At 47.2% G+C, this 26,667-nt stretch overlaps 1 protein-coding gene across 2 annotated transcripts in view; it reads left to right on the top strand.

Annotated features, from left to right (window-relative positions):
• Positions 1 to 26,667, top strand: part of PCCA (propionyl-CoA carboxylase subunit alpha) — a 2,021,650-nt gene that overhangs the window by 577,170 nt on the left and 1,417,813 nt on the right. For both annotated transcript variants that reach the window (XM_069205070.1, XM_069205071.1), the window contains exon 7: positions 21,747 to 21,878. In XM_069205070.1, coding sequence (XP_069061171.1) covers positions 21,747 to 21,878 — 132 coding nt within the window. The remainder of the gene's footprint in view (positions 1 to 21,746; positions 21,879 to 26,667) is intronic.

Below are 26,667 nucleotides of genomic sequence, written 5' to 3'. Positions count from 1 at the left end.
AGCCTCTTCTGAGAGCAATATCTGAGCTCTGAATATGTTACTGTTTGGCTGTCTCTACAATTACAATAGGTTTTACTACCTTATCTATGGTTGCTCTCTATTCTTTCACCAGTGGGAGCAAGCAGCACATCTCATTCACTCTTCTAAGGCCCTAAGATTGGAGAGAGATGTTGGAGACTTGAAGAATGTTGCCATTCCTGCTGCTGAAGGTTCTGTCCCTGGGACAGTCATTTGTGATTCCCCTGCCTTACAATGATGGATTTTTGCTTTTCAATACTGACTGTAATTTTTTACCATCAAGGCTAATACATGCTACTAGGCAGGAGGACTTCCTAAAGTGGAAATTTATCTCTAACATTTCTCTCTGAGTGATATTGAGGATGTGGCAACAGTGAGTCCTGAACGGTGAAACCAGTTTCTTGCTTTACTTCGGTTTTCAAAGTCACTTACAATAAAGTCCTGTCATTGATAACTCTGTATATTTTTTTTAACTGATGACTTAAAAAGGACTTCCTGAACTGTGCTATTTCAGTTGTGCTCGAAGCCTCTCCTTAGGTGAACTCCCCTATTTCTTAGAACTCTGAGACCGCCAGCAGGCCCTTACCCCAACACCGGTCATACTCAGACCGACACCTCATTTCGTTGGAAGAAGTTTTTATTTTATTTTCTTTGATAATAACCAAAAACACACATATTTATCATAAAAATCACTTCAAGAAACTTTTCACAGCAAATCTAAAATAACATTAATGAATTCGTACATTTTTATCTGTAACCACAAATCAATTGTGACAGGATCCCTTCCTGTCATGAACCTCCTTTGGACCACACAGGTGAACTGGACCTCACCTGTATCCCAGGGGGGGGGGGGGGGGCGGTACCCCTGCTTTCTCTGTTCCTTGCCCACATGCTCGGGGTTCCGCCCCCTCTCCAAACACCAATCTGCCAAGGGGTGTAACGGGGCGGCCAGGGGCAGGAGCCCCGTGACCACCCCAGTGATCTGGGCTCCCTACCCCCAATCTGGTGTGTACATCCGCAGGTTGGTCCAAGGCTTCAGGATCCTATCTCTGGTGTTATACCGGGGCCCCAGCCTTGGGGACCCCTCTGTTGCTTCAGGTTACTTTAGTACTTCTTCTCCTGCCACAAGGGCGACCAGGGCCCCAAAGGTCCTTTGCCCTCCCCACCTGAAAACAAACTCCGAGAGAAGAACCACATATCAGACATAAATTGGTCTGTACCGGCATCCGACAAGTGAACCATGTCCTTATGGAACATCTCAGGACCCTTTAGAAGTTTATGAGGAATGTTCAATAATCTGCCTGGACCGGGGCTAAGTTTGGCTATCTCTGCATTGAGTCTCCTAACTGACACGTTGATTGTCCGTGCTTTAATGCCTGGGCCCCAGTTTCGGCGAGGCACCATATGAGACCAAGCAATGGCTGCATTTGGGAATTGCTTAGCCAGTTTAGTAATTTCCAGGAAGATAGTTTCCCTGAGTGCCTTCCGTCCCATGCGCACTATGTCATTGCCACCAAGATGAATAAGGATGAGGTCCGGGGACTGGAGTCCCACATATCCTCGGGCCAATGCAACAGATTGCTGCAGCTGCTCAATTCCTTTGCCGCTCTAACGGAAGGCCACGTCTTGGCTTGCTGCCGGATTTGGTTTACGAAGCTGTTGCAACCTGTAGGCCGGCCGACGAACAAACGAATGCCCCAGGACCCAAACCACATGAGGAGCCATCAACTGTAATAAAAGAAAATTGCGTGAGAAACAATATTGAATAGACGTAACAAAACGGACCCCTGATTATGCCAACTCAGGTCTAATGTACCGCTTGTAACAGTTAGAAGCCCATCTCCCAATGGCTTTCACCTCTGACATTGGCAATCCCGCACCTGCTGCCAATGTAGCTGCACCAATCCTAAATGAATGGGGAGAGTAACCACGAAGTTCTGCTCCCGCTGCCTGTAGTGTAACTTTCAGCACCTCTGCAAATTGGAAGCGAGATAGGCAGTCCCCATTTGCATGAATGAAGAGCGCGGAGGATCTATTAAGGGGACGAACTGCCAAGTAAGATGCTAAGTTACCCACTGGGCATAAAAATGAACCACAAGCAGCCCGGAGCCCAATACGAGACCCCTTACCTAACTGATCCGTTTTGGACTTACGGAGCTGTATTGTTATAGAGTCTGCACTGAGTTGCACATCGGCCCACTGGAGTCCTCCCGAATGGTCACTCTTGGAGGCTCCTATTAACTCGCCAATGCGGGAAGCCCCATAAAAAGCCACAGAAAAAGCAGCTGCAAATAATGTAGCCTCAAAAGGCGAAGATGTAATTGTGGAGACTGCGTACAATAGTTTTTCAATAAGGGGGGGGGGTACGGGACGCCTGGTGTCAGACATAGGACCGTCTGTTCTAGACCAGCCCGCCAGAGCCTGCTTAATGCCAAAAGATTTTCGCTGAGAATCCTGATTCCTGAGTTTGGGGAAAAAACGAATGGCGGACAGGTTAGCTTTGGCGCAAGACACTGGTTAACCTTTATCCCTTAAATGTTGTAAAATGCACAGATTGCTTCAGCAGAAAACCAATCTGAAATACTTAGAGACTTCAAGTAAAGTCTGTAATGTAGGAAAGCTTTTTTGTATGTCCCCCTCATGCGGGAAGCTAAAGATGTTGCTACAAGAGCTGAGAGTGCGGGACACCAATCTTCCACAGTGATTTTGGGAACTCTGTAATCTTCTCCGTCGCCTTTGGGTGGAATCTCAGAAAATCCTGCATCAATGATCGAGATAAGTTGTCAGCAGCATTGTTATTCACCCCTGGCACATGTTTCGCCCGAAAGGTAATGTTCAGCTTTAAGCACGTAGCACCAAGTGTTTACCAGAGTACCAATCTACAACTAGCCTTCTGTCTGATCGCCTCTATCACTGCCTTCTTATCCGACCGGAAGACCACTTACCTGTCCTTCAATTTGTGATCCCAGACCGAGACGGCGACGATGATGGGGAATAGTTCTAGAAAATATATATTTTTGGTTACTCCCATGCTGACCCAATCAGCTGGCCAATGCACCCTGCACCAAGACGAACCCATGATGGCGCCAGAACCTACGCTGCCTGTCGCGTTAGTGAATAATCCTAAGGTGGGGCTAGCCATCGGAGGATGAGGCCAGATAACAGCCCCATTGAAGTCCTGTAAAAATACATCCCAAACCTTTAAGTCTTCCCTCACCTCTGAAGACAGCCTGGTGTGATGGTGTTTTTCGGTCAGACCCACCATGGCCCTAGCAATGGATCTGGAGAAAGGGGGAGCCATAGGAATAATCCTCAGTGCGAAATTCAGTTGACCCACCAGAACCTGTAGCTGGTGAAGAGTGACTTTATTTTGGGACAGCACGGATCTGATGGACCCCTTAAAGGCCTGAAGTTTGTCTACAGGAAGGCGACACTCCCCGGCCAGGGAATTAATCTCTATCCCCAGAAAAGTAATGCAAGCAGAGGGGCCCTCAGTCTCGTCAGGGGCTAGTGGGACCCCAAATTCCCTGAACATAGCTGTCAGGGCTTGAAGAGCCCATAAGCATTTTGCCGACCGCGGGGGCCTAAAACTAGAAAATCGTCTAAGTAATGAATCACATCTGTGTGCCCGGTGCGCCTGGTAAAGATCCACTGTAATGCAGAGCTGAATTGTTCAAAATAACTGCAGGAAACACTGCAGCCCATGGGCATACACTTATCATAGAAGTAATCTCCCTTACATTGGAATCCAAGAAGGTAATAATCATCAGGGTGGACTGGGAGACGCCTGAAAGCTGATTCAGAATACATTTTTGCTAACTGAGCACCGCACCCTAAAGCCCTTAATTTCTCCAGTGCCTGGTCAACAGTAGCATAACAAACTGAACAGAGTACCGGGTCGATAGCTTCATTCACTGATGAACCCAGAGGGAGAACAGACAAAAATTCAGGGGGGAAAAGGGAATGGGCCCGCCAATCTCCCCAGTGCCCATTCCTTGCCAATCTTACTGCTACCACTCCAGGGTTTCTTGAAGCAGACACAAGGTTCTTGCAATGTTCTAATGGGGGGAAGCTGGCGGCGGGAATCCTAAAGCCCTGATATAAACCCTTTACCAATAATTCTGCTGAATCTTTTACTGGATAAACCTGTAACCAAGTAAATAGTGAGTCAAAATTTATGGGAGAAGGCAAAGTTAAACTAACTGCTGGGCTTACTTCCATCCTTAACTTTATCCCTTGACTTCTTGAGGCACTTGAATTCGGGGAGGGAGGGATGCCTGCAAAAGGAGCAGGTGTGCCTAAATTTGCATGACCCTGGGGGGCGTGAGCATACTTTTCTATTAAACGCCCAGCATGATCCTTTTTTGTCACTTGAATATTGTGACCGAAAGTGCTGTTTACCAGGTAACTTGCTATTCACACTTTCTTACCAAACATTCACCTCAGTCTGGTCCCTTCCAATCGCTGGGTCCTCAACCTTAGTCCACCTGAAAGCCCTATCGTACTCCAGCCAAGCATTCCCTCCATACATGTGGTGCGCTCTTAGTATTTTGTTTGCATAGCAGGTCATAGCAATTCCTGATTCTGGTTTCTTCTCAAGCATGACCTACATAAATACATTAAAACCAAACAATCAATTAGTAATACTCTCCTCGACCTTAGGCTTTTTATCAGTAGATGACGAAGCCTTTGTCTCTATCTCTTTGGTTTCTACCTCCCTTCTCTTTGCCCTGATCAGGCTGAAAATATTTACAAATTCCCCTTTCCATATTTTTTCTTTTATTTCAGGAGCCACATATGTAGCAAACTTCCCTGGTCTTGACAATAGGGTGTCTAGCCCCGCCCCTTCGGCTGATGAGATTTTTAGAAGAAATGTTGCCCAGTTCCCTTACCCTTTCTTTTTCCAAAGGAGCAGCCTGAGTCAGAGAACCCGGAGCAGGAGTGACACTCTGGCTCGCAGCCGACACCTGTAAAGGAGGAACATTACGCGCCACTGCCAGTGCTTCCACCTGGCGCTTAAGTTCTAACACTGAACTCTGTAGCGAGTCGTTAGACCAAGGAATCGTAGGAGGAGGGTGGGGGCGGTTGATGTATTAATATTATTTAATATCTGTGAAACTGCCATCAAAGCTTGTGCAGTTGGGTCTTGTGAGGTGACTTGGGGGGCTGGTGTAACCTGCACCTGCTCAGTGGATGAGCCAGTTGTTGGCGCTAGAACCCGAGTCTGGGGGAGTGAGTGAACAGGTGGCCCCTCAGGATGCGCTGACAGATTTGCCAAAGACCGCTGTATGTCGGCCAACATAGATTCTACCCCTAACTTTGCTGCCGGTGCTGCCTGTACACTCCCTGCGCGCGGCACGTCATTATTGTTCACCGTGGTTGGTGCAGAAACTATGACAGGAGCCTGTTCTGAAACTGAAATGGCCGTCGAAGAGGATGATGGTTGCTGAACTACTGCAAACTGTTTTTTTACTTCTCCGCTTCACCGGGGGAAAAGCTGTGCGCGGGGCTACATGTGTTCGCCGTGGGCGAGAGGGACCCTCACTATTGTCCTCCACCTCAGATGCTGCCTCCTCACCATCTGAGTCACCATCGCCCAATTTCGCCAAAACCAGTTTCAAAAGCTGCGCCAATTCAGGGTCACCTCCCTTTCTCTTACCCACCCTTATGCGATTGGCTGCTATTACGTCAAGGGTCTAAAGAAATTCAGTAGACTAAACTGTGTAAAATGTATTACACTACGCAACGAATTTCCTTTGCACAAAAGATACCCTCTTTGTTTACAGGGGGTACTGCACACTAATCCGGGTAAACCACAAACAAACTATTACATAGACAGAGGCTCCTCACCGCACGCAAGAATTATAATATATATTAAAACAACAGTGCTTACTCAAGAACAAACATGCATATATATAACATTATGGAGTCAACTGTGTTGTCAAGACAGCATTGCATTTCATCCACAACATAGACGGAGAAAAGTATTTCCTGTAAACTGTTAAATAGTAGTACTTTTTTTTTTTTTTTTAAACACACAAATTTGCTTTATGGAATCTTTCCACTAAATTGGAGCGCGGACCCCGACTGCCTGTCTCAAATTTAAAGCCCTCCGATTAATGACGGCCTAGAGCACACACACAACCGAACATAAAAAACACAGAGCTATTTAAAAGCACTGAAAAAGTTAAGAGAAAGCACGCGCCAGGACTGCCCACAACTTGAAGCCCTCGCCTACATGGAGGACCTACAACACACACCAAAAGACACTGTGCTAATAAAGGCGCCGATTAAAGTCAACAGGAAGAGTGTGCCCAGAATGACTTGCAACTGAAAAGCCCTCGTTCCTTGTAAAAACATACACTAGACAATTGAACAAACAATACGAAGGTCGAATGCACCCGCGCTAATTAAAAATGCCCGAGCGCGTAGAATGAGCGTCACAAGGAACTTACAATTATTTCTCTGAAAAAATGGAGCGCTAACCTCAGTGCGCGCACTCACCTCAGGCCCCTTTAATTTCCCAGAAGAACGACACGCTTTCCAGCAAGGAAATAATTGCCGGAAGGAATCCCCTTTCTTTTACGCGCAGCAACCAAAACCTGCTCCGCGATTCTGGCAAACTGGTCTCCACGCTCCCGACTGCTCTCGGGCCAACAGTTCGGAAGGACAAAAACCTGCTTCTCGTTGCAGGCAAACTGGTCCCCGCTTCTCTGACTGAAGTAGGACCTGGAATCCCACAAGGTCCTGAAATCCACACAAAACGCTGCTGTCCGCCCGTACCTCCGCTGCACCAAAAGAAGGCGGCCGAGCCTTCTGCGGGGGCCCTTATAATGCCCCCCACTGGCGCGCGGCGGTTCGGACTGGATCGGCCGACGCACCATCAGACTTGCTACTTCCGCCCACACACCTCACGAGGTGTGCGGGTGGAAGTATCAGGCCAGCCCAACTCACAACTAGTGCGGAGGGTTCAGCCTCCAACGGCCCCGACCTCTAAGAGGCCGCGCTCCCCCCATATTGGGGGGGGGGGTGTTTTTCCAAATGCAATGCAGGTAGAAGTGACTCTTCCATATCTTTCAAAGGGTCTTTGGGCTCCCATTCTACCCTTCCTCTATGTTCCAGCTTACTACAAAGTAAAGACACTAAAAGCTCTTGGTGACTGTTTTCTGCTGTGAGAGAAAAGTTATGATTCGGAGATCTTCTCATACGCAGTGTAAAACAGTAAAGTGAACTTTAAGCAAGGACATTCACTCATGTAGTGTCTTTTGCAATTCTCTAGTAGGGTAAGATTACTTTACTCACATAGACCTTTCTGTACTTGTTTTATGGCAGTTACTGAGTATGCCCTTTGAGTGCTTCTCTTGACTTTGTGACTCCCGCCACAAAAGTGGGCTGTTTTAGGTTTGATTGATTACTCATCACTGATGACTCAAAAAATTAATGCATTTGGAGAGTTGTAGTTCTAGTAAATTCAGTTGAACTAATGAAACTAGAAGTACCGAGTTGGAGTGATTTGTAGAAAAAAGTACAAGGTTGTAAACCTGATGTCTCTGGTGGCATGACCACCAGTAACCTTGCTTATACCTGAAAACATATGGTCATGTAATAATAAAATATTTTATTTAGCACACCCCATTGCACTTCTCCCATTTCAAAGCATAGTAAGTAACTTGTGTTGCTAGCTAATGGTACGTAAAATATTGATCTGTCCAGGATAAAAGGCTTAGTTGGCCATGCCATAATTTAGACTTGTGACCTGCAGAGCAGATGTTGGCTTATAGAGTTCAACTTAAGAAAAAGATCCCTTACCAGTAGTGTCAGACTGGCCTATAGAGCATTCAGGCAGTGCTCAGAGGGCTGGTCTCAAAGATCAGTATGTGGGCCGCTTTTTAAACTGTTTGTGGGCCTATATTATGGCCAGGTGGGCCGGTGTTTAGGTTGCAGTCTACCATACAGCACAGCAGTGTGGTATGTGAAAACATCTTGTGGGGATAAAAAAAATTGGCCTGGGGATGCATTGTGCCTGTCGCTTGCCATTGGCTTTGTTGTTTGTAACTCACATTTTCTTGCTTCTCATTTGCTTGCTTTAGTTGCTTTAGGCTGTCCAGGTTCAGTGTATCCCTCACATGAGAAAGCAGTGGTCCCTGGATACTTCCACAAACTCCTTTTCTGTCAACAGGCCTTTAAATCTTGTTCTTATCTGTCACATTTGCTGGAGATTCAAAGACCAAAATCAAATGTCAAGCTGTGTTTGCATGGAGCCTGGTTACTTTGTTTTGCTTTCTACTGATTTCAAAGTGACAGCCTTTATAGGAAAGAGGAATGCAGCCTTTCTCAATGGAGCTTGCATGTGCCCTTTTTTTAAAATGTATTTTACTTTAGATATAGCCATCTCAAAAGGTATCTTGTTCTTCATCTGCACAAACCATTTGCACGATTTTGCAAACTTCTGCTTCTTTGAGTCTATTTAATTTGTGAAGCTGCCTTTTTAGGAACAAAGTACAAAACCGCATTTCAGTTTCAGCATCAGCCGAACATATGGTGATCTTGGGCAATTTACACTATTTATGGCCTATTCACTGGGAAGCACAGGATAAGATCTTTTCACAGAAAGAGCCAGCCACATTGTAACACATTTTAACAATGCTTCATGTGCACTTTGATGTGTAAAGCATATCCTTTATTTATTAAACCTGTGGGCACTCCTTTTGAAGAGTTAGTTAAATTTAAAGGCATTTTTATTAAAGGTTTTGCATGTGTTTACCTTCAAATTAATTAGGTATTCCATCTGCAAATGTGCCTTTTTTGGAACACATACATTACTGGATGTAAATAATTTGCTCATGTTACATTGCAGGCACTGGGGCCATGATTTGGATGGTGCAGCAGGTGCAGTGGCAGAGGGGCCAGAAGCTCTAGGAAACCCATCGAGCACTGATTATCGCTGTATTTTACCACTGAACACGCAGTCAGAATTGCAGTTACCTTGCAGGCAATCGGGGCTATCATTTGGATAGTGCAGCAGGTGCAGTGGCACAGGGGGCAAAAGCTCTAGGAAACCCACTAAGGAACCACTATTGCTGTATTTTACTACTAAGTAAGCAGTCACAAGCACAGTCACCTTGCAGGCAGTAGGGGCCACGATTTGGATGGTGCAGCAGGGCAGTGGCACGGGGTCAAAAACTCTAGGAAACCCACTGCGCACCCATTATTGCTATATGTTACCACCAAACAAGTAGTCACAAGTTCAGTTACCTTGCAGGCACTAGGGGCCATGATGTGAATGGTACTCCAGGTGCAGTGGCACAAGTGCCAAAAGGTCTAGGAAACCCACCGATTATTCTTATATTTTACTTCTAAACAAGCAGTCAGGATTGTTTTTTTGATTCTTTTGTAACCATTACACCCCAAATAACACATAGCCTAAGCATCACTGTAATAAAAGATGTGACCTCTTGGACTTTGCTGTTTACCTACAACATATGTTGCATTCAGCACGCTTATATGGCACATTTTCACAGCTTGTTTATGGTCCTAAAAATGCTTCTGAATCAGTACACAGTAACAACTTGGCAAAGGTGTTTTCCATTCCAAAGGGTAGAGCGCCCGCCCCGAAGTGGGGGGGGCGCAGCCCGTTAGGGGACGGGGCCTCCGAGGCCCTGGGGCACTCCACCCCCCTTTTCTCCTCTCCGCCGGGGGTGCGGGAGTCGGCCGGATTTCCGCCCTGACGCCTCGCGAGGCGTTGGGGCGGAAGTCATGCCACAGGGGGCATGTCGTGGGGCCGACGTTGGCCGCTCGCTGTTTCCGGACGCCGCACACGGGTGGGGGGCTATTTAAAGGCCCCCCCCAAGAGGGATAACCCCTTCTTTACCTGTGTGCGGCGGCGGGACCTGGCGTGCGGCCCGCGTTTGTTTTTTGCTTCCTGACGTTCCTGTTCTCTGGTTCCTGCCTGGATTTCCCTTGCGCCAGGACTTCCCTTGGTGTTGCCGGTACAGCGGAGGTGGAGACGGTTCCTTTTTCCCGCCGGGACGTCTTTTGGCGTTGCAGAGGTGAGTTGGTTCGCTTGGGCACAGGGATCGGGGGTCTGGAACCGGGAAATTTACAGATAAAATAGTGGCGCGGCAGCAGGGGGGGTCTGCTTTTAAAATATGCTTTGTTTGCTCGCATAAGCGTTTGTGTAGCCTTGTTTGGTGTTCCGAGGTTGCGATCCTCTAAAAACTGGATTAGCCTTGTGTGCCTAAAGTAAGGATTGTGCCGATTGCACCACGTTTACAAAGTGCAGAATTTTAAAAGCACACGCAGTTTGGACAACGTGCGGTGCTGTGGGTTTTGTTTGTAGTGCTTTAGGGCGACGTTACCCGGTGGAGGGGGATCGAGGGCAGAATTTTTTTAAAAGCGCACGCAGTTTGTTTACACGCGGTGGGGCAAAGGAATACATTTAGAAATAGATAAAATATAAAAGCATTTAGTCTTTGCAAGAAAGGATCTGTTTAAAAAAATTAAAAAAAATATTAAGTGCTGGGTTGTACTTGGCCTTGCTCAGTGTTGTGTTAATTTAGAAAAAAAAAAAAAAAGGTCTAAATTGCGTGTTGGTGGCACATTTGTTTTGGTAGATTATCAAGTTCTTGCCTTTGATGTTGTTGTGTTATACATTTTTTCCAGGAAAAAAGAAGAGGAGGCAGGGATTATACTAGCGTTGCATACCTCTAGCAGTTTCCCTCAGGGTAGTACAGGATGCCACCAAAAAGGGCTAACACGCAGAATGGGAGTGGGCGTGACCCAGAATTATCCCAGCTACTAAGGTTTAGTCTTGGTAAAATTGGGGAGCGAGGACACCGGTGAGGGCGGCGGGGGTCCTGTGATGGCGGGGGGCAAGGTTAGGGGTTTCCGTCCAAAACGGTCCCATGTGGCCCCCAGTGCGGCTTTCCCCCCAGTTAAGCGCAGAAGGAATGGGAAAGCGCAGGTGCCAGCCACCATAGTACTAACGCCCCCCGCAGCAGCCCTGGCCACCATCGTCCTGTCACCCTCGACAGCAGCTAGCCCCCCAGGACAGCCCCCGCTCACTGTGCCACCCCCCACGCCACAAGTTCTTAACTCGGGCCCCACGACTCCCTCAGGCGGGGGTATAGAAGGGGTCCTAGAGGATATTCGCAATTCCTTGGTGGCCTTAGCACCTTCAGTTCAGCCCGGGCCATCACCCACACCGCACCAGGGGGGAGCTGTTCCCGCGCCAGCGGGGCCACCGCCTGGGGGCTCTGTCGATTCCCGGGCGCAAGATCAAGAGCCATCTAGGCTGGCGTTAATGGAGGTGTCTAAGCTTTTGGCAGGAATTAACGCCCCGGCCACCACCGCCCCACCACCCACTACACCATGGGGGGCGGACGGGTCTGGCAAAACACAGTAGCTGACTTAAAGCGTCAGGTGGATTCCCTAGTGGCAGCGCGCTCCTCAAACCCGCTGCAGTCCTCGAACAATAGCCCTTGTGTCGCCCCGGCACCGAGCATTTGTCTCATCTCCCCCACCGGTTCAGGACGTCCAGCCCAACCCAAGCAAGCTCCCGAGTCCGGACATCCCTGCCAAGGAAGGGACGACAGATTCGTTATTATCCAGACCTGGTAAGCTGGCAGCCCACGTTAGCACAGAAACTAGGGAAAAAATTTGGAAGGGAGACTTCGTGGACATTTTCACTTTAATAAGGGCTAAAAGAAGGGAGATGGAAGTGAGGGAGAAGGAACATAAATCATCTTCTTATAGTGAAAGAAAGCCAAAAATTGAAGAAAACATCACTAATTGGCCATTTGGTTTTAATGTTTTTATGTCAATCCTGATGGAGAAAAAACCAGAGTTGGGCACCTCTTTGATTTATTATGCCAATAAGATATTGAAAGCTCAACACACTTACGGGGGGTCCGCTTGGTTGGAATATGATAGGGATTTTCGTTGGGCGAAAGTGGAGGATCCTTCCATTGGGTGGGATCAAACAGAAGTGAATGTGTGGCTCGAATGTGTTAATAACAAGGTCCCAGGGAGGCAGCCCTTTCGGCCCCAATTGTCCAGTGAGAAGAAAGGGTCTTGCTGGGCATTTAACAGAAGGACATGTTCGCGTCCCGCTGGAACATGCAAATTCAAGCATAACTGTTCCTTTTGTGGACACCCTTCCCATCCTGAATCCAAGTGTATTAAGAAATCTAAAGAGCAGGGTCGGGAGCCCAGTAAACCATCTAATTGATTCTCCTCTCCCCTCCCCGGTCAGGTTAGAAGCGGTGCGCCCTTGGTTACAGGCTTACTCTTCTTTGGACGCGGCTTTGGTACTTCTTAACGGTTTTTCCTTTGGCTTCAGGATTCCCGCCCCGAATGTTTCACTGGTAAACCACTGTAAGAACCTAATATCTGCCTTACAGAATACTTCGGTGGTTGCTAAGAAAATAGAGAAGGAGAGGTCCCTGGGCAGGCTTGCCGGTCCTTTTAGATATCCCCCACTATCTGGTTTTGTTTGTTCCCTGTTGGGGGTGGTTCCTAAAAAGGAAGCAGGTCAGTTCAGATTGATCCACAATCTTTCAGCCCCAAGGGGGTCATCAGTTAACGACGCCATCGATCCGCAGCTATGTTCAGTTCGTTACGCGTCAGTAGATAATGCGGTAGAGAAAGTTAGAGCGCTGGGCCGGGGGTCTATGTTAGCAAAGACCGACATTGAGTCTGCCTTCCGTCTGCTTCCCGTGCACCCCGAGGAATACCACCTGCTGGGTTTTCAATTCAGGGGGGAGTACTACTTCGACCAATGCATGCCCATGGGTTGCAGCATATCTTGCAGTTATTTCGAGCAATTCAGCTCCTTTCTTCAGTGGGTATTCTCACAACGTACAGGACACCGGGAGGTCATTCATTACCTAGACGACTTCTTGATTCTGGGACCCCCTAATTCTGATAGATGCAGGTGGGCCCTTCAGGCTTTAATCGCATTGTTCAAAGAATTTGGGGTTCCGTTGGCCCCCGAAAAAACGGTTGGTCCTTCTACTTGCATCACTTTCCTGGGGATTGAAATCGACTCCATGGCCGGGGAGTGCCGCTTGCCTTTAGATAAACTGTTGGCTTTCAAGGAGTCCATTAAGGCTATGTTGTCTCAAGAAAAGGTGACCCTGCACCAGCTTCAGGTACTGGTGGGCCAGCTGAATTTTGCACTAAGAATCATCCCCGTGGGTCGCCCCTTTTCTAGGTCTATAGCTCGCTCAATGGCAGGGCTGAAAGAAAAACGCCACCACACTCGGCTGTCTAGAGAGGTTAAGGACGATCTGGGGTGTGGGACCTGTTCCTCAGGACATTTAATGGGTCGGTCATTTGGCCGCATAAAGCAATATCCAGCCCTTCGCTGGGCCTTTTCACTGACTCCGCGGGTAGCATAGGCTTCAGCGCTATTTTGGGCCCTTTATGGTGTAGGGCAGACTGGCCTAGGGATTGGGTCAGGTGGGGCTGGACCAAGAATATAGCGTTCTTAGAATTATTCCCAATTGTGGTCGCTGTGAACATCTGGGCAAAGGAGTTCAGGGACAGGGTGGTCATTTTCTGGTCAGATAACATGGCGGTGGTAGAAGTTATCAACCGCCAAGGGGCTTCCTGCCCCTTGGTCTTGCGCCTGTTGAAACACCTGATTCTGGCTTGTCTTCAGCACAACATCACATTCAAGGCGAAGCACGTACCTGGGGTGCATAACAACGCAGCTGACGCATTGTCTCGTTCATTAATGCAGGATTGTTTGCGGTATCACCCCCAGGCGAAGGAAAAGATGAGGGAGTTCCCAGAATCTCTGTGGAAGATTGGTGCCCCTCCCTCTCAGACTTAGTAGCATCATCCTTGGCCCCACGCACAAAAACAGCTTACGAGAACAGTTTTGTACTTTACAGACGGTTCTTGCATGCCCGGCATATTGCGGACACATTTTCTGAACCTGCAATGGGGGCGTTTCTTCAACATCTGTGTAGCCTAGGTCGACCTGTGTCATGCGCGAAGGCCCACTTGGCAGCGATACATTTCTTCGCGAAGATAGTCAATTTGGAGAGGCCTCTGAATACTTTCATCGTAAGACAGGCTTTACGGGGTTGGGCCAAGGGATCCCCGGGTTGCTCTGATGCCAGACGTCCCGTCACCCCTCTCATGCTACAGAGTATTTTAGGGACGCTCCACACCGTCTGTTCTTCACCCGCCGAGGCGACGCTTTTCGCCACAGCCTTCACTTTGGCTTTTTATGGGGCTTTCCGCATCAGCGAGTTAGTAGGCTCTTCCAAGGGTGACCACTTGGGGGGCCTACAGCAGAAAGACGTAACAGTTGGCAATGGGGCTCTATACATTATGTTGCGGAAATCAAAGACCGACCAGCTGAAGAAGGGAACACGCATCATACTCGGTGAGGCGCTTGGTTCCCCCTTATGCCCTGTGTTAATCACCAGCAATTATATGGCTGAGTCTGCGGCCTTCTTTATTCACACCTGCGGAGATTGCCTGTCACGCTACCAATTTGCGGAAGTCTTTAAATTGTCCCTAAAATCAATCGGAGTGGATCAGCAAGGATACTCATCCCATTCCTTTAGAATTGGCGCAGCCACGGTAGCGGCGGCAGCAGGCCTTCCAGCGTCCGCTGTAAAAAATATAGGTCGTTGGTCTTGGGAATGTTACAAACGTTACATCAGGCCAGAGTTGGTGTAACAGGGACTGGGTTGCTCAGTGGTGATGTCTCACGCGCATGCTTCTTTTCTTTCAGTCAGATGCCTCAGCGAGTAGTCTGGGTATTGGGGCATTCATTTGTCCGTCGGGCGGCATACCGGTTGCAACAGCCCTGTGGGTCGAAACCGGCAGACTTGCACAACGTGGCTTTTCGTTGGTGCGGCATTGGTGGAGGAGGCATCACCCAGCTGCAACATTTGGTCGAATTGGCGAGTAGTCGAGGGGGACTGCAGTCTCCGGACCTGATCATCATTCACTTGGGGGGCAATGATTTAGTGCGTTTAGGCCGGAAGACCCTTAGGGAGACGATATTCCTTGAAATCACAAGAGTGGCAAAGCAATTCCCGGGGGCAGCATTCGCCTGGTCACAAATGGTTCCACGTCGTAAGTGGGGGGCAGGGATAAGATCTCGAACCATCAATGTGTCAGTTCGCCCGCTGAATGCCGAGATGGCTAAACTCTGCCCATGCCCTGGGCACCTATGGAATATCCCCCACAAACTGCTGAAAGGCGTGCACATGTTTCACAACGACCAGGTGCATTTGTCTGACGAGGGAATCGATCAATTTATCCGTGACATGTGGGGTTTTGCCCGCAGCCTCTTTTTGGGTGGGGAGTGCGAAGGACCTTTGGGACCCTGGTCGCCGTTGTGGCGGAAATTGAGATAAAAAATGTGACTAGAAACAATAGGAGGGGGGTCCCCAAGGTGGGGCCCCCAGGAGGACATCTGGGATAGGATCCTGAAGTTCTGAGCCAACCAGCGGATGTACACACCAGATCAGGGGGTAAGAGACCTCAGATCGCTGGGGGAGAACATGGGGCTCCAGCTCTTGGCTCCCCCCATTACACCCCAGGGCTGATTGGTGTTTGGAGGGGGGGCGGAACCCTAAACTGGAGGACAAGTTACCGGGTAGTCAGGGCAATCGTCCCTCCTACGGATACAGGTGAGACACGGGTCACCTGTGTGGTCCAAAATGGTGGTTCAGGACAGGAAGGGATCCTGTCAGATTGGTTATGGTCAAGTAATTTCTCAGTAACATGTAAATAAAAATGTTTTCTTTATTGAATAACCTTGCTATGCTTGCTATTTGATGTTTGGCTTGTTGAAATTGTGAGTTATTTCACATGATGTCTTTAAAAATAAAAGATACTTCTTCCAACAAATAAAGCTTGTCGTCTCGTGCATTCCTGGCAGGGGGAGTGTGGGCCGTCTGGGGGCCTCCGGATCCTAACATTAGCACTTCAGCTGTTGTTAACACTATATAAATACTTATGAGTTACCATATGGCACCCCATACCATTCATTGGCAAAGCCAATAGGTCTCTCATATGTGAGATCTATTAGCTTTGTCCATGTTTTTTAGCCATATTATACAGCAGCATTAGCTTCAGTGTACCATAACTGAAAATAAAAAAGTGGTATAATGCAGACAGCGCTGGCTGTGTCATACAGCTTTTTTACATTACTTTCAGCTATTTGCAACATAGTTAAAAACATTTTCAAAACCAATAAATCCCTCATAGGCAAGACCTATTGGTTTAGCCAATACTTGTTTGTGTTTATTTCACTGATGTTTCCACAAGCATTACCTGCAGCAAACACAAAAGCATGCAGTCTTCTGTACTTTGCAAAATACCCATACAGCATGCCTTTACAAATTCAAAACTAGCCTGATTTGCAGAGTGGGGGGGGGGGGGGTCACCTTTTCAGCTATGTTGTACGCGAATCAGGGACACTTTTAATTTGTTGCCCGGGCCCATTTTATTGTCACAGTCGGACCCTGTTTGCCCGTTTTATACGAATTATAGAAGAAAAAAACTGAGTTGATAATTATTTTGCAGATTTTTATTTTTTAATTATTTTATTTTATTTTTAACGATAAGGCCCAAATAGGGTGTTTAAGCACTTTCAGACCGTAAAAGACTACGTAGAGGTGCATATTATTGGAAAGCATGAAGTTTGACTTAGTCTTTCTTGTTTTAGTTAGTCGTCCCACAAGTGTCCCCGTCAAGCAAGATGTGGGCCAGTCGCCAGCACTTGTACATTCTACGGGGAGAAGACCCTGGCTTGATTAATCTTTTGTGGTCTTCATAATGAGGTGAGCTGCGGCTCCCAGCAGAGGCCTCTCGCGCAGAGAGCCTTGAAATGAGGGAGCTCTGACTGAACCTTCTCCCGCCCTGCACTCAAAACGCAGCGCTTCTTGCGAGGGCTTGGAAGGGTGGCGGCAGATCGAGATTACACTTGTTAGTGTTTGCCATTTCCATTGTACGGACCTGGTTTCATCTCTTTATCGCCATGTAATCAGCGGCTATATCCATTTCCAGCCTCGCATTGAATGCCACGAAGAAAGCGAGGGGGCTGTTAAGCTTCGGCATTGCCTGGTCTTTGTGCTGGCCTGGGTGCGAAGGAAGGCGAGTTAGCATAAACCTGAGGGCCCTGTTTAACTTCCCTTCCCTCCTGGAAATTTAGATGCAATAACATTTGCAGCTCAAAGGGCCCTTTCTCAGTTTCTTAATGTTTAAGTATGCAAATGAGGCATTTTGTCCCCTCTGTCGCCTCGAGGTGTTGTGGAAGAGCACAGAAAGGGGAGTTCTGGGATTAGTTCCACAGGTTTCTTTTGTCATGTAAAAGCCCTTGGGCGGTTTTCAGGGCTAAAGAGAAGCAATGAAAAAAACATATCCTCAGAAGAATGTCCATGGCCCCCTTTGTTCTGTCGAAAATTCCCTTAACTCCGAATGCCATCTCCTTCAAAATCCAAATAGCCTGTTAATGGCCTTCAGTTCCTGTGTAGGTGTTAAGCGGGGCTAGCCATTGGCTCTCGGAACTGTTTTTTGTTACACCTCAACTGGTCCAGCTGTTTGCAAGGCGCACCGATGTGGATTCCAGTACATTTCAGGTGTTTGCCAGTTAACTTGCGTTAAGAAAAGCTTCTCTCGGACCTCTGTTGCTGCACTATTAAGCGGTGTCTGAGGCAAATGATCACTTTTGCCCTCAGCCTTCGCCCGTGACGGTCGGGGTATGCCTTCTCGAACGTTGGTGCCCGTTCTTTTTTCATGCCAAGGGTATCGTCAACAGTATTCCCTTTTATTATGTTTTATATGCTTTAGGTCTTAAGGGGTTGTGAAAAGGATAGAGACTGCGAAACAGTTCAGTTTTTTTTTATTTTACTCCTTTTTTGAGCATCTGTTCTGGAATTAGTGAGATGTCACAGACCGTTTTTTGAGTGAGTGTTTGTGAGGTGTACACAGTAAACCGTTTGCAGACCAAGCTGCAGTCCTGGACTTTAATGTCATTGTCCCCACTTAGCCGGGAACGGTGCGATTTCTTAAACTTGCCTATGGCGAGGCGATTTTAAGTCTGGAACGACGCTCCACATGTCAGCTCCAAAGTAGTGAAAACTATCCTGCCTCTGTAATTAATACTTCAGCACACTCATTTTGACATGTGATGAACAGTTGTTTTTATTAAAGCTTGTTTATAGTACCGTTTGTCAAATAAAGCCAAGTTTGAGTTTCATTTATTAGCTTTCTACCAGCTGAGCCTTTGGCCATAATTTTCAACATTCCAGGAGCCAAAGCAGAGGGGAAGAAAGCCAAGCAGTAATTAAGAAACAGTTTAAATGTAAGCCAGGGTTACTAAAGTAGGCTATGAAAGTGCCCAGTGCTCAAAATTTCTTCAGTTGTACATAAAAAACAAAACAAAATGTGCGGGTCAGTGCTGCACCTAGCACGGGGTCTGTCGGGTCCATCTCACGCCTGCTGAGGTGACCGAAACATACAGCTTGTCACTTACAAAGACTAGGTTGATGCCACTAACCTGCATTATGAACCATGCCCAGTGCATATCCTGTGGGTTGGGAGCACACTTTGGACCCAGACAAGAGGAGGGTGATACTCATAGTATCCTTTTCCCAACTTCCCCCCCAGTGCAACTTTGGATTTTTCAACATGTAACTGTTGGAGGCCTGGAGATGAGAATAGACAAAGCACCACCCCAATAGGTGGGGGTGTGGAGTTTAGGACCCGGGGCCATTGTGGCCGGGGCCCCGGACACCATCTCTGCATCAGACTGGCTTGCCCAGTTGGCTTCCGCTCTTGGGTGTCACAAGATGACTGGGGCGGAAGGAAGCAAGAAGAGGATTGATGGACTCCAGGAAGTGCGACATCACCGTCCGCTGCCGTGCCAAGAGGGATATTTAAGCACCCCCTTCTCTGGCCTCTGCCTTTCTGGCACGGCGGAGAGCGGTGGACAACACTAAGGGTTGGGTCCAGCACTTCTGAACCAGCGGATGTACACACCAGCTTGGGGTCTAGGGTGCCCAGATCACGGAGGGGGCCACGAGACTCCAGCTCCTGGACTTCTCATTGCCACCCCAATGGTAGCTTGGTGTTTGGGGGGTGGAGGGGAGTAACCTCTGAGGACAAGGGACGAAAGGTGGGAGGGACAACCCCCTTCGTTATGTGGTCGGGTATGTTCAGTAGGCCATAGTCTTCTATTCAAAATTGCGATTAGTGAGTGATTTACCTATCTGTTTTTAATCATGCTGGTTGCTCATAATGGTTCACTGTCAGTGTTTCATTGAGGTTGGTTGTGGTGGGACTAGGGCCAAACTGGGGTCATCCGGGTTGTAAGATTTGTAGATTCTACAGGTTAAAGCGGAGGTCCTCCTATCCTGCTGCACCTGCTTAACATCAATTGTATTGCACGGTCACTATGATAGCCTCCTATTCTAGACTCCCTTGGCTTGTTAACAAGTAAGAGTGATACATTTGCCTTGTCCGTGACTAATTTTTAGAATAAAGCCTATGCCCACCCATTTAAAATATTATAGTATTAGTACGATTGTAGAATGGAAAGACTTAAAATGGATTGTTTTGAAATGACGGGTTGGATAGCTGACAAAAAGCCCCCTGGTACTGCTAACTATAATTTTTTGCTGCTATTTTTAAATATGTACTTGGTTTGCACTGAGGCACTCTGTAGCTTGTATCTTTTTTCATTGGAGTAAAGCATCACCTGTTATGCGGTCTAAAAATGACGAAGAGATCCTGTCCTGAACATTTCATGTTTATTTTTGTTTCATAAAGCCAGATGTATCTTATTTACCACCTGTATTTTTGTTTTAAATATGTAAGAAAAAGGTCATGCAGTCACATTCTTGCTGCTTCTGTATGTATTTGCTACCATGACTCTTGACAAGCAAGCGTGCATGCAGCTAAATGTTTAAAAAAAAAAAAAAAAAAAAAAAAACCAGTGTTGGGTGGGCCACAGCATTGCCGAGCTGAAAAGGGGGCGTAGTTCACATGCCCCCCCAGCCTAATCTCAGTCCCCTTTTTATTCTTTGTAGCCTTAGTTTAAAATCTTCAGGAAAATTACTTGAATTCACTGTGAAGGTTGTATGTTGTGTTTCTCGGCAATGGACTAATTTGTAAATGTAACCTGGATATAGTGAAAGTTTGCCCTACATAACAATTCATATTTCATACATGTGCTTATTTGAGCAATATTCATTCTTGTTTAAACAAATTGTTGCTTCCAGGTTTTTGGAAAGGTTATGTTGGACTGAAGGTATTGTCATTCATAGATATGTGGAAATTGCATTTTATTAGGAAGATTTATCCTTTAAACACGGCAAAATAATGCATAAACAGTTGTGTTAAACTACTTCCAGTATACTTTGCCTTATAGAAACTTTACTTTCCCAGTATGGCATTAGAACAGCAGTATTCCTTAAAACTGAAATATATATAAAGCTTGCTGCTTGGGTGTATTTGTATTTAGTCGGTCACGTTCAGATCTCTACTGACCACTTTGCCTTTTATCCTTCCAAAGTTGATACCATTGCGTTGGATAATAGAAGCAAATGTTCTACAAAGGTGTACAAAGAAGTGGAACTGTGCTTGTTGGTTTAGTAAAAAAGGGTGATGGCTGCTGTGTTGGCTAAAAAAGAATCCTGTGTGTTGTGTTTAGTTGTGCAATACTGTTAATTTCACTGGCAAAAAGAGTACAAAGGTGATTTAGAAATAAAACTTACTAGGCTACAGAGATTTGTCTGTTGTACTAGTGTGGGTACATGAGGACACATTCTGCAATAGTGTATGTATGTAGCTTATTTGTATCTTTGTTGATTTTCTAAGAATCATCGGGAATGCCATGCAATCCTGCATCCCAGCATTTTCTGTTTCTCATTGGTTGTTGTTTAAAATGCGCTAGAAATGCTAAACGCTTGTAGACCTTGTTGCTTTTGCGTGAGTGCTCCAATACGTCTCTGCTAAAACTTTACTCTCGAAGTTATCACATCTTTTACTACCACACATTCCTTGTAATAATCTTCTGTATGGGCCCTTATGAAGTGTCCCCTTATTTAAAGCACGGGATAATTTGCTATACCTGTTTTTTTCCTTCTAATGTATACCTTTAGTCAATTATGTGGGTCTCGATTCTAGGGTAAAATTCCAACCTAAACTGCTCCTTGTAATCTACCTGATACATAGATTTTAAGATGGATGCTTTGCTGAGACAGTATGATTAGAATGGACTAGATTTTGTTTTATAAGTGGATTTCTGTAACATTAGAAATGACTTTGCCTAAGTCAAACAGTCTAATGTGCTTTAATGTTCATTTTGCATAATACTGTGGATATAGGAATACATTAAGAGATCCTGAATGCCATTACAGATGCACGATCACATTTCTGTGTGTCATCTTTGAGTTAACTGAACCGCGCTTGCTTCCTTGTGGATTTTCAGATTTGAGCTAGAGAACACTTAGACATGTTTTTTGACACTCTTCTCTTTTGAGCAAACGGTGATTAGAAGCACTTGTAATGTATGCACATATGTTTGAGGATCAGTGTATTGGATGCGCACCATGGGCTACTTCTTTTATGTGTGTACAGCTTAATGTGCCTTTTGACTTGATAAATTATGCATTAAAATGAATTGGAAGCAAAAAGCATCTGGAACATGGTCTGTGTATGCTGCAAGGTCAATGTCCACTTTGTCTCCACAGACAGCAGAAGGTGTCACCTTTATTGGGCCAGACACACATGCCATCCAGGCCATGGGAGACAAGATCGAGAGCAAATTACTAGCCAAGAACGCAAAGGTCAATACTATCCCGGGCTTTGATGGGGTGGTTAAGGTAAGAAGAGATCCAAATATTACTTTCAGCACAGCTCACGGCTTTGTTTTTAAACTTGATGATGTCTTTTGAAGAAAATGTTTGTAAACCAAGCTAGCAATGGGAGGATACATGAAAAGGTGGCAACGAAGTGAAGGACTCCTCCCATATCTTCATATGTGACCTATGGCATACACTGTGGAACTCACAGGGATCGCAGACACCCTTCCTGATTGAGAGAACTTGTTGACTGCCTCTGACACAGGACACCTCCCGCTGCCTTCTTACCATCAAATGACAGCCTGAGTCCCACTTGTTTTTTTGGTTAGAGACTCTCATTGCATTATATATCTATTAACAAAACATATCAAGTTCTTGACACCACATAAACACACGTATCCATTGAATTGCCACAAAAATGTCTTTCCAGAATACATAGTCATCTTCGAGTTACCTGTAACCCAGTCACTACCTGTCCATCAAAACGTTTTTGTAAAGTCATAGTTTGCCTTTCCACCTGGACCCCCAACCTTACTGGGCCAACAATGGGCCCCACGTCAGAGAAAATGAATTCTGCTCTGATGCAAAACCTAGGTCTGTTCACTTATGGTAGAGGCCCATGAACCCAGGGTAGCCCACCTGGGATACCCCTAGCTCCTGCTGGAGAGATAGTCTTAGCAACCTGGTCATACCTTGATCCCCTGGTGCAGACCGCGTCCTTGCCCACCCCAAAGGGTCACCAACCGTTGTAGCAAAGGGCAGGTATGTCAGTCTGGTAAAGGCTGAAAAAGGAACTGGCCCAGCCCCCAATAGTAGGACCTGACCCCCAATCCCAGGCCTCACCCATCCCAAATCCACAAGTCAATGACAAGGCAGCGTGATTTGTCTTTGGGACGAGGTCCATGTTTATTTACAAACATCAACAGTTAAAACATGACATTTTTATCAATAAGTATATAAATCCAATCAAAACCAACAAGATTCATTCAATCCGAATTTTTAACCTCTTCGCTGCCAGGCCTTTTCCCCTTCAGGTGGCAAGCTTTTTTTGGCTGTTAGGGGCAGTTCGAGCTTAGGCCCTCGTAACTTTTTGTCCACATAAGCTACCCTCGCCAAATTTGCGTAATGTTTTCCTAATATCCTAGGTATTCTAGAGGTACCCAGACTTTGTGGATTCCCCTGAAGGAGACCAAGAAATTAGCCAAAATACAGCATAAATTTCGTTTAAAAAAAAACAAAAAAGAGAAAAAAGGGCTGCAGAAGAAGGCTTGTGTTTTTTTCTTCTTCTGAAAATGGCATCAACAAAGCGTTTGTGGTGCTAAAATCATCATCTTCCCAGCTTTCAGGAACAGGCAGACTTGAATGATAAAACCTCATTTTTATTATTTTTTGTACTTTCAACCTCCTTCTAGTTAGTGACAGAAATGGTTGTGAAACCAATGCTGGATCCCAGAAAGCTACACATTTCTGAAAAGTAGACAAACTCCTGAATTCAGCAAGGGGTAACTTGTGTAGACCCTACAAGGGTTTCCGACAGAAAATAACAGCTGAAATAAAAAAATAATGAAATTGAGGTGAAAAAAACAGCCATTTTTCTCCACGATTTTTTTAAAGCAATCAATCAATCAATCAATCATTACATTTATAAAGCGCACTATGTACCCGTCAGGGTTTCGAGGCGCTGGGGGGAGGGGGGTGGGTGAGCTGTTAGCGGTCGAAAAGCCAGGTCTTGAGGAGTCTCCTGAAGGTGAGGAGGTCCTGGGTCTGGCGTAGTGAGGTGGGGAGAGAGTTCCAGGTCTTGGCGGCGAGGAAGGAGAAGGATCTGCCGCCGGAGGTCTTGCGCTGGATCCTGGGGACGATGGCGAGGGCGAGATTGGCAGAGCGGAGTTGACGAGTGGGGGCGTAAAAGTTGAGTCTGGAGTTGAGGTAGGTAGGTCCGGTGTTGTGTAGAGCCTTGTGAGCGTGGGTGAGGAGTTTAAAGGTGATCCTCTTGTCCACGGGGAGCCAGTGGAGGTCCTTCAGGTGAGGGGGAGATGTGACATCGGCAGGGTATGTCGAGGATCAGGCGGGCGGATGCATTTTGGATACGCTGGAGTCGTTTGATGTCTTTTGTTGGGATGCCTGTGTAGAGTGCGTTGCCGTAGTTAAGTCTGCTACTGACGAGGGCTTGGGTCACCGTCTTTCTGGTTCCTGTTGGGATCCACTTGAAAATTCTGCGGAGCATTCGAAGGGTGTTGAAGCAGGAAGAGGAGACGGCGCTGACCTGTTTGGACATGGTGAGGGCGGAGTCCAGGATGAAGCCGAGGTTTCTTGCATGGCTGGCTGGGGTGGGTGGGGGACCGAAGTCGGTGGGCCACCAGGAGTCGTTCCAGGCCGAAGGGGTGCGCCCGAGGATGAGGACTTCCGTCTTGTCGGAGTTGAGCTTCAGGCGGCTGTCGTTCATCCACTCGGCGATGGCTTTTAGTCCCTCGTGGAGGTTGGTTTTGGCGGTGAGTGGGTCTTTGGTCAGGGAGAGGACGAGCTGGGTGTCGTCGGCGTAGGAGATGATGCTGAGGTGATGTTGGCGGGCCAGTTTAGCGAGGGGGGCCATGTAGACGTTGAACAACGTAGGGCTGAGGGAGGAGCCTTGGGGGACGCCGCAGATGAGGTTGGTGGCTTTGGAGCGGAAAGGGGAGAGTCGTACTCTCTGGGTTCTGTCGGAGAGGAAGGATGAGATCCAGTTGAGGGCTTTATCTTGGATGCCGGCTTCATGGAGGCGGGTCAGTAGGGTGCAGTGGCAGACTGTGTCAAAAGCGGCAGATAGGTCGAGGAGGATGAGGGCCGAGGTTTTGCCGTTGTCCATTTGAGTTCTGATGTCATCTGTGGCGGCGAGGAGTGCAGTCTCGGTGCTGTGATTTCGTCTGAAACCGGATTGAGAGGGGTCTAGGATGGAGTTGTCTTCGAGGAAGAGGGCGAGCTGGGTGCTGACGATCTTCTCGATGACTTTTGCTGGAAAAGGGAGGAGAGAGATCGGTCGGAAGTTTTTGAGGTCGTTGGGGTCAGCCTTGGGTTTCTTGAGAAGGGGTTGGATTTCTGCGTGTTTCCAGCTGTCTGGGAAGGTGGCGGAGTCGAAGGAGAGGTTGATGATCTTGCGGAGTTTGGGGGCGATGATGGTGTTGGCTTTGTTGAACACGTGATGTGGGCATGGGTCCGTGGGGGAGCCTGAGTGGATGGTGTTCATGGTTGTCATTGTTTCGGTGTCGTCCACGTGGGTCCAGGCGGTGAGGCGGCAGGCGTCTGTGGAGATGTCGGGGGTGGGTTCTGGCGGCGGAGTGGTGTTGAAGCTGTCGTGGATGGTTGTGATTTTCTGGTGGAAGAAGGTGGAGAGGTCGTCGCAGAGTTTCTGGAAGGGCGGGATGTCGTTGGAGTAGGCGTTGGGGTTTGAGAGTTCCTTCACGATGCCGAAGAGTTCTTTGCAGTCGTGGGCGTTGTTGTTGATGCGTTCAGTGAAGTGGGCGCGCTTGGCGACTCGGATCCGTTGGTGGTGTTCACGGTTGGCGTCTTTGAGGGAGGCGAGGTTGTCGGGTGTGCGCTCTAAGATCCACTTCTTCTTGAGCTTCTGGCTGCGGCTTTTGGAGGCGGTCAGTTCGTCTGTGAACCAGGCTGGTTTTTTCTTTCCTTGGTTGGCGGTGGGTTTCTTGAGTGGGGCTAAGGTGTTGGCGCAGTCGAGGATCCATTGATGGAGGTTGATGGCGGCAGTGCTCGGGTTGGTTGAGTCGGGTGGTGGGTTTTCGACGAGGGTGCTGGTTAGTTGGTCTTGGGTGATTTTTCCCCAGCGGCGGTGAGGAGGTAGGGGGATGCGGTGGTGTTCGGTGATTTTCGTATAGGAAAAGTGGACGCAGTGATGGTCGGTCCAGTGGAGTTCGGAGGTGTGGCTGAAAGAGATGTGGTTGCTTGAGGTGAAGAGGGGGTCAAGAGTGTGTCTGGCGATGTGGGTGGGAGTGTTGACCAGTTGTCGGAGTCCGAGGTTGAGGAGGTTGGAGGTCAGTGATGCGGTGTTGACGTCGTTGTTATTTTCCAGATGCAATATACTGTTACGTCTGCTGGACTCTTCTGGTTGCGGGGATATATAGGGCTTGTAGGTTTATCAAGAACCCTAGGTACCCAAAGCCAATAAATGAGCTGCACCTTGCAATGGGCTTTCATTCTATACCAGGTATACAGCAATTCATTTGCTGAAATATAAAGAGTGAAAAATAAGTATCAAGAAATCCTTTGTATTTCCAAAATGGGCACAAGATAAGGTGTTGCGAAGAAATGGTTAATTGCACATCTCTGAATTCCGGGGTGCCAATGCTAGCATGTGAATTACAGGACATTTCTCAAACAGACCTCTTCTTTACACACTGTCTTACATTTGAAAGGAAAAAATGTGGAGAAAGACAAGGGGCAATAACACTTGTTTTGGTATTCTGTGTTCTCCCCAAGTCTCCGGTTAAAAATGGTACCTCACTTTCGTGGGTCGGCCTTATGCTTGCGACAGGAAACGCAACATGGACACATCATATTTTTACATTGAAATGTGATGTGTTTTTTGCAAAGTTCCTAGCTGTAGATTTTGGCCTCTAGCTCAGCAGGCACCTAGGGAAACCTACAAAGCCTGTCCATTTTTGAAAATTAGACATCTAGGGGAATCCAGGATGGGGTGAAATGTGAGGCTCTCACCAGGTTCTGTTATCCAGAATCCTTTGCAAACCTCAAAATATGGCCAAAAAAAACACTTTTTCCCTCACATTTTGGTGACCGAAAGTTCAGGAATCTGAGAGGAGCC

Source organism: Pleurodeles waltl, chromosome 8 (genome assembly GCF_031143425.1).
Source record: "Pleurodeles waltl isolate 20211129_DDA chromosome 8, aPleWal1.hap1.20221129, whole genome shotgun sequence".
Taxonomy (NCBI): Eukaryota; Metazoa; Chordata; class Amphibia; order Caudata; family Salamandridae; genus Pleurodeles; species Pleurodeles waltl.
The sequence above is the reverse complement of the archived record's forward strand: the minus strand, read 5'-3'. Positions and strand labels throughout refer to the sequence as shown.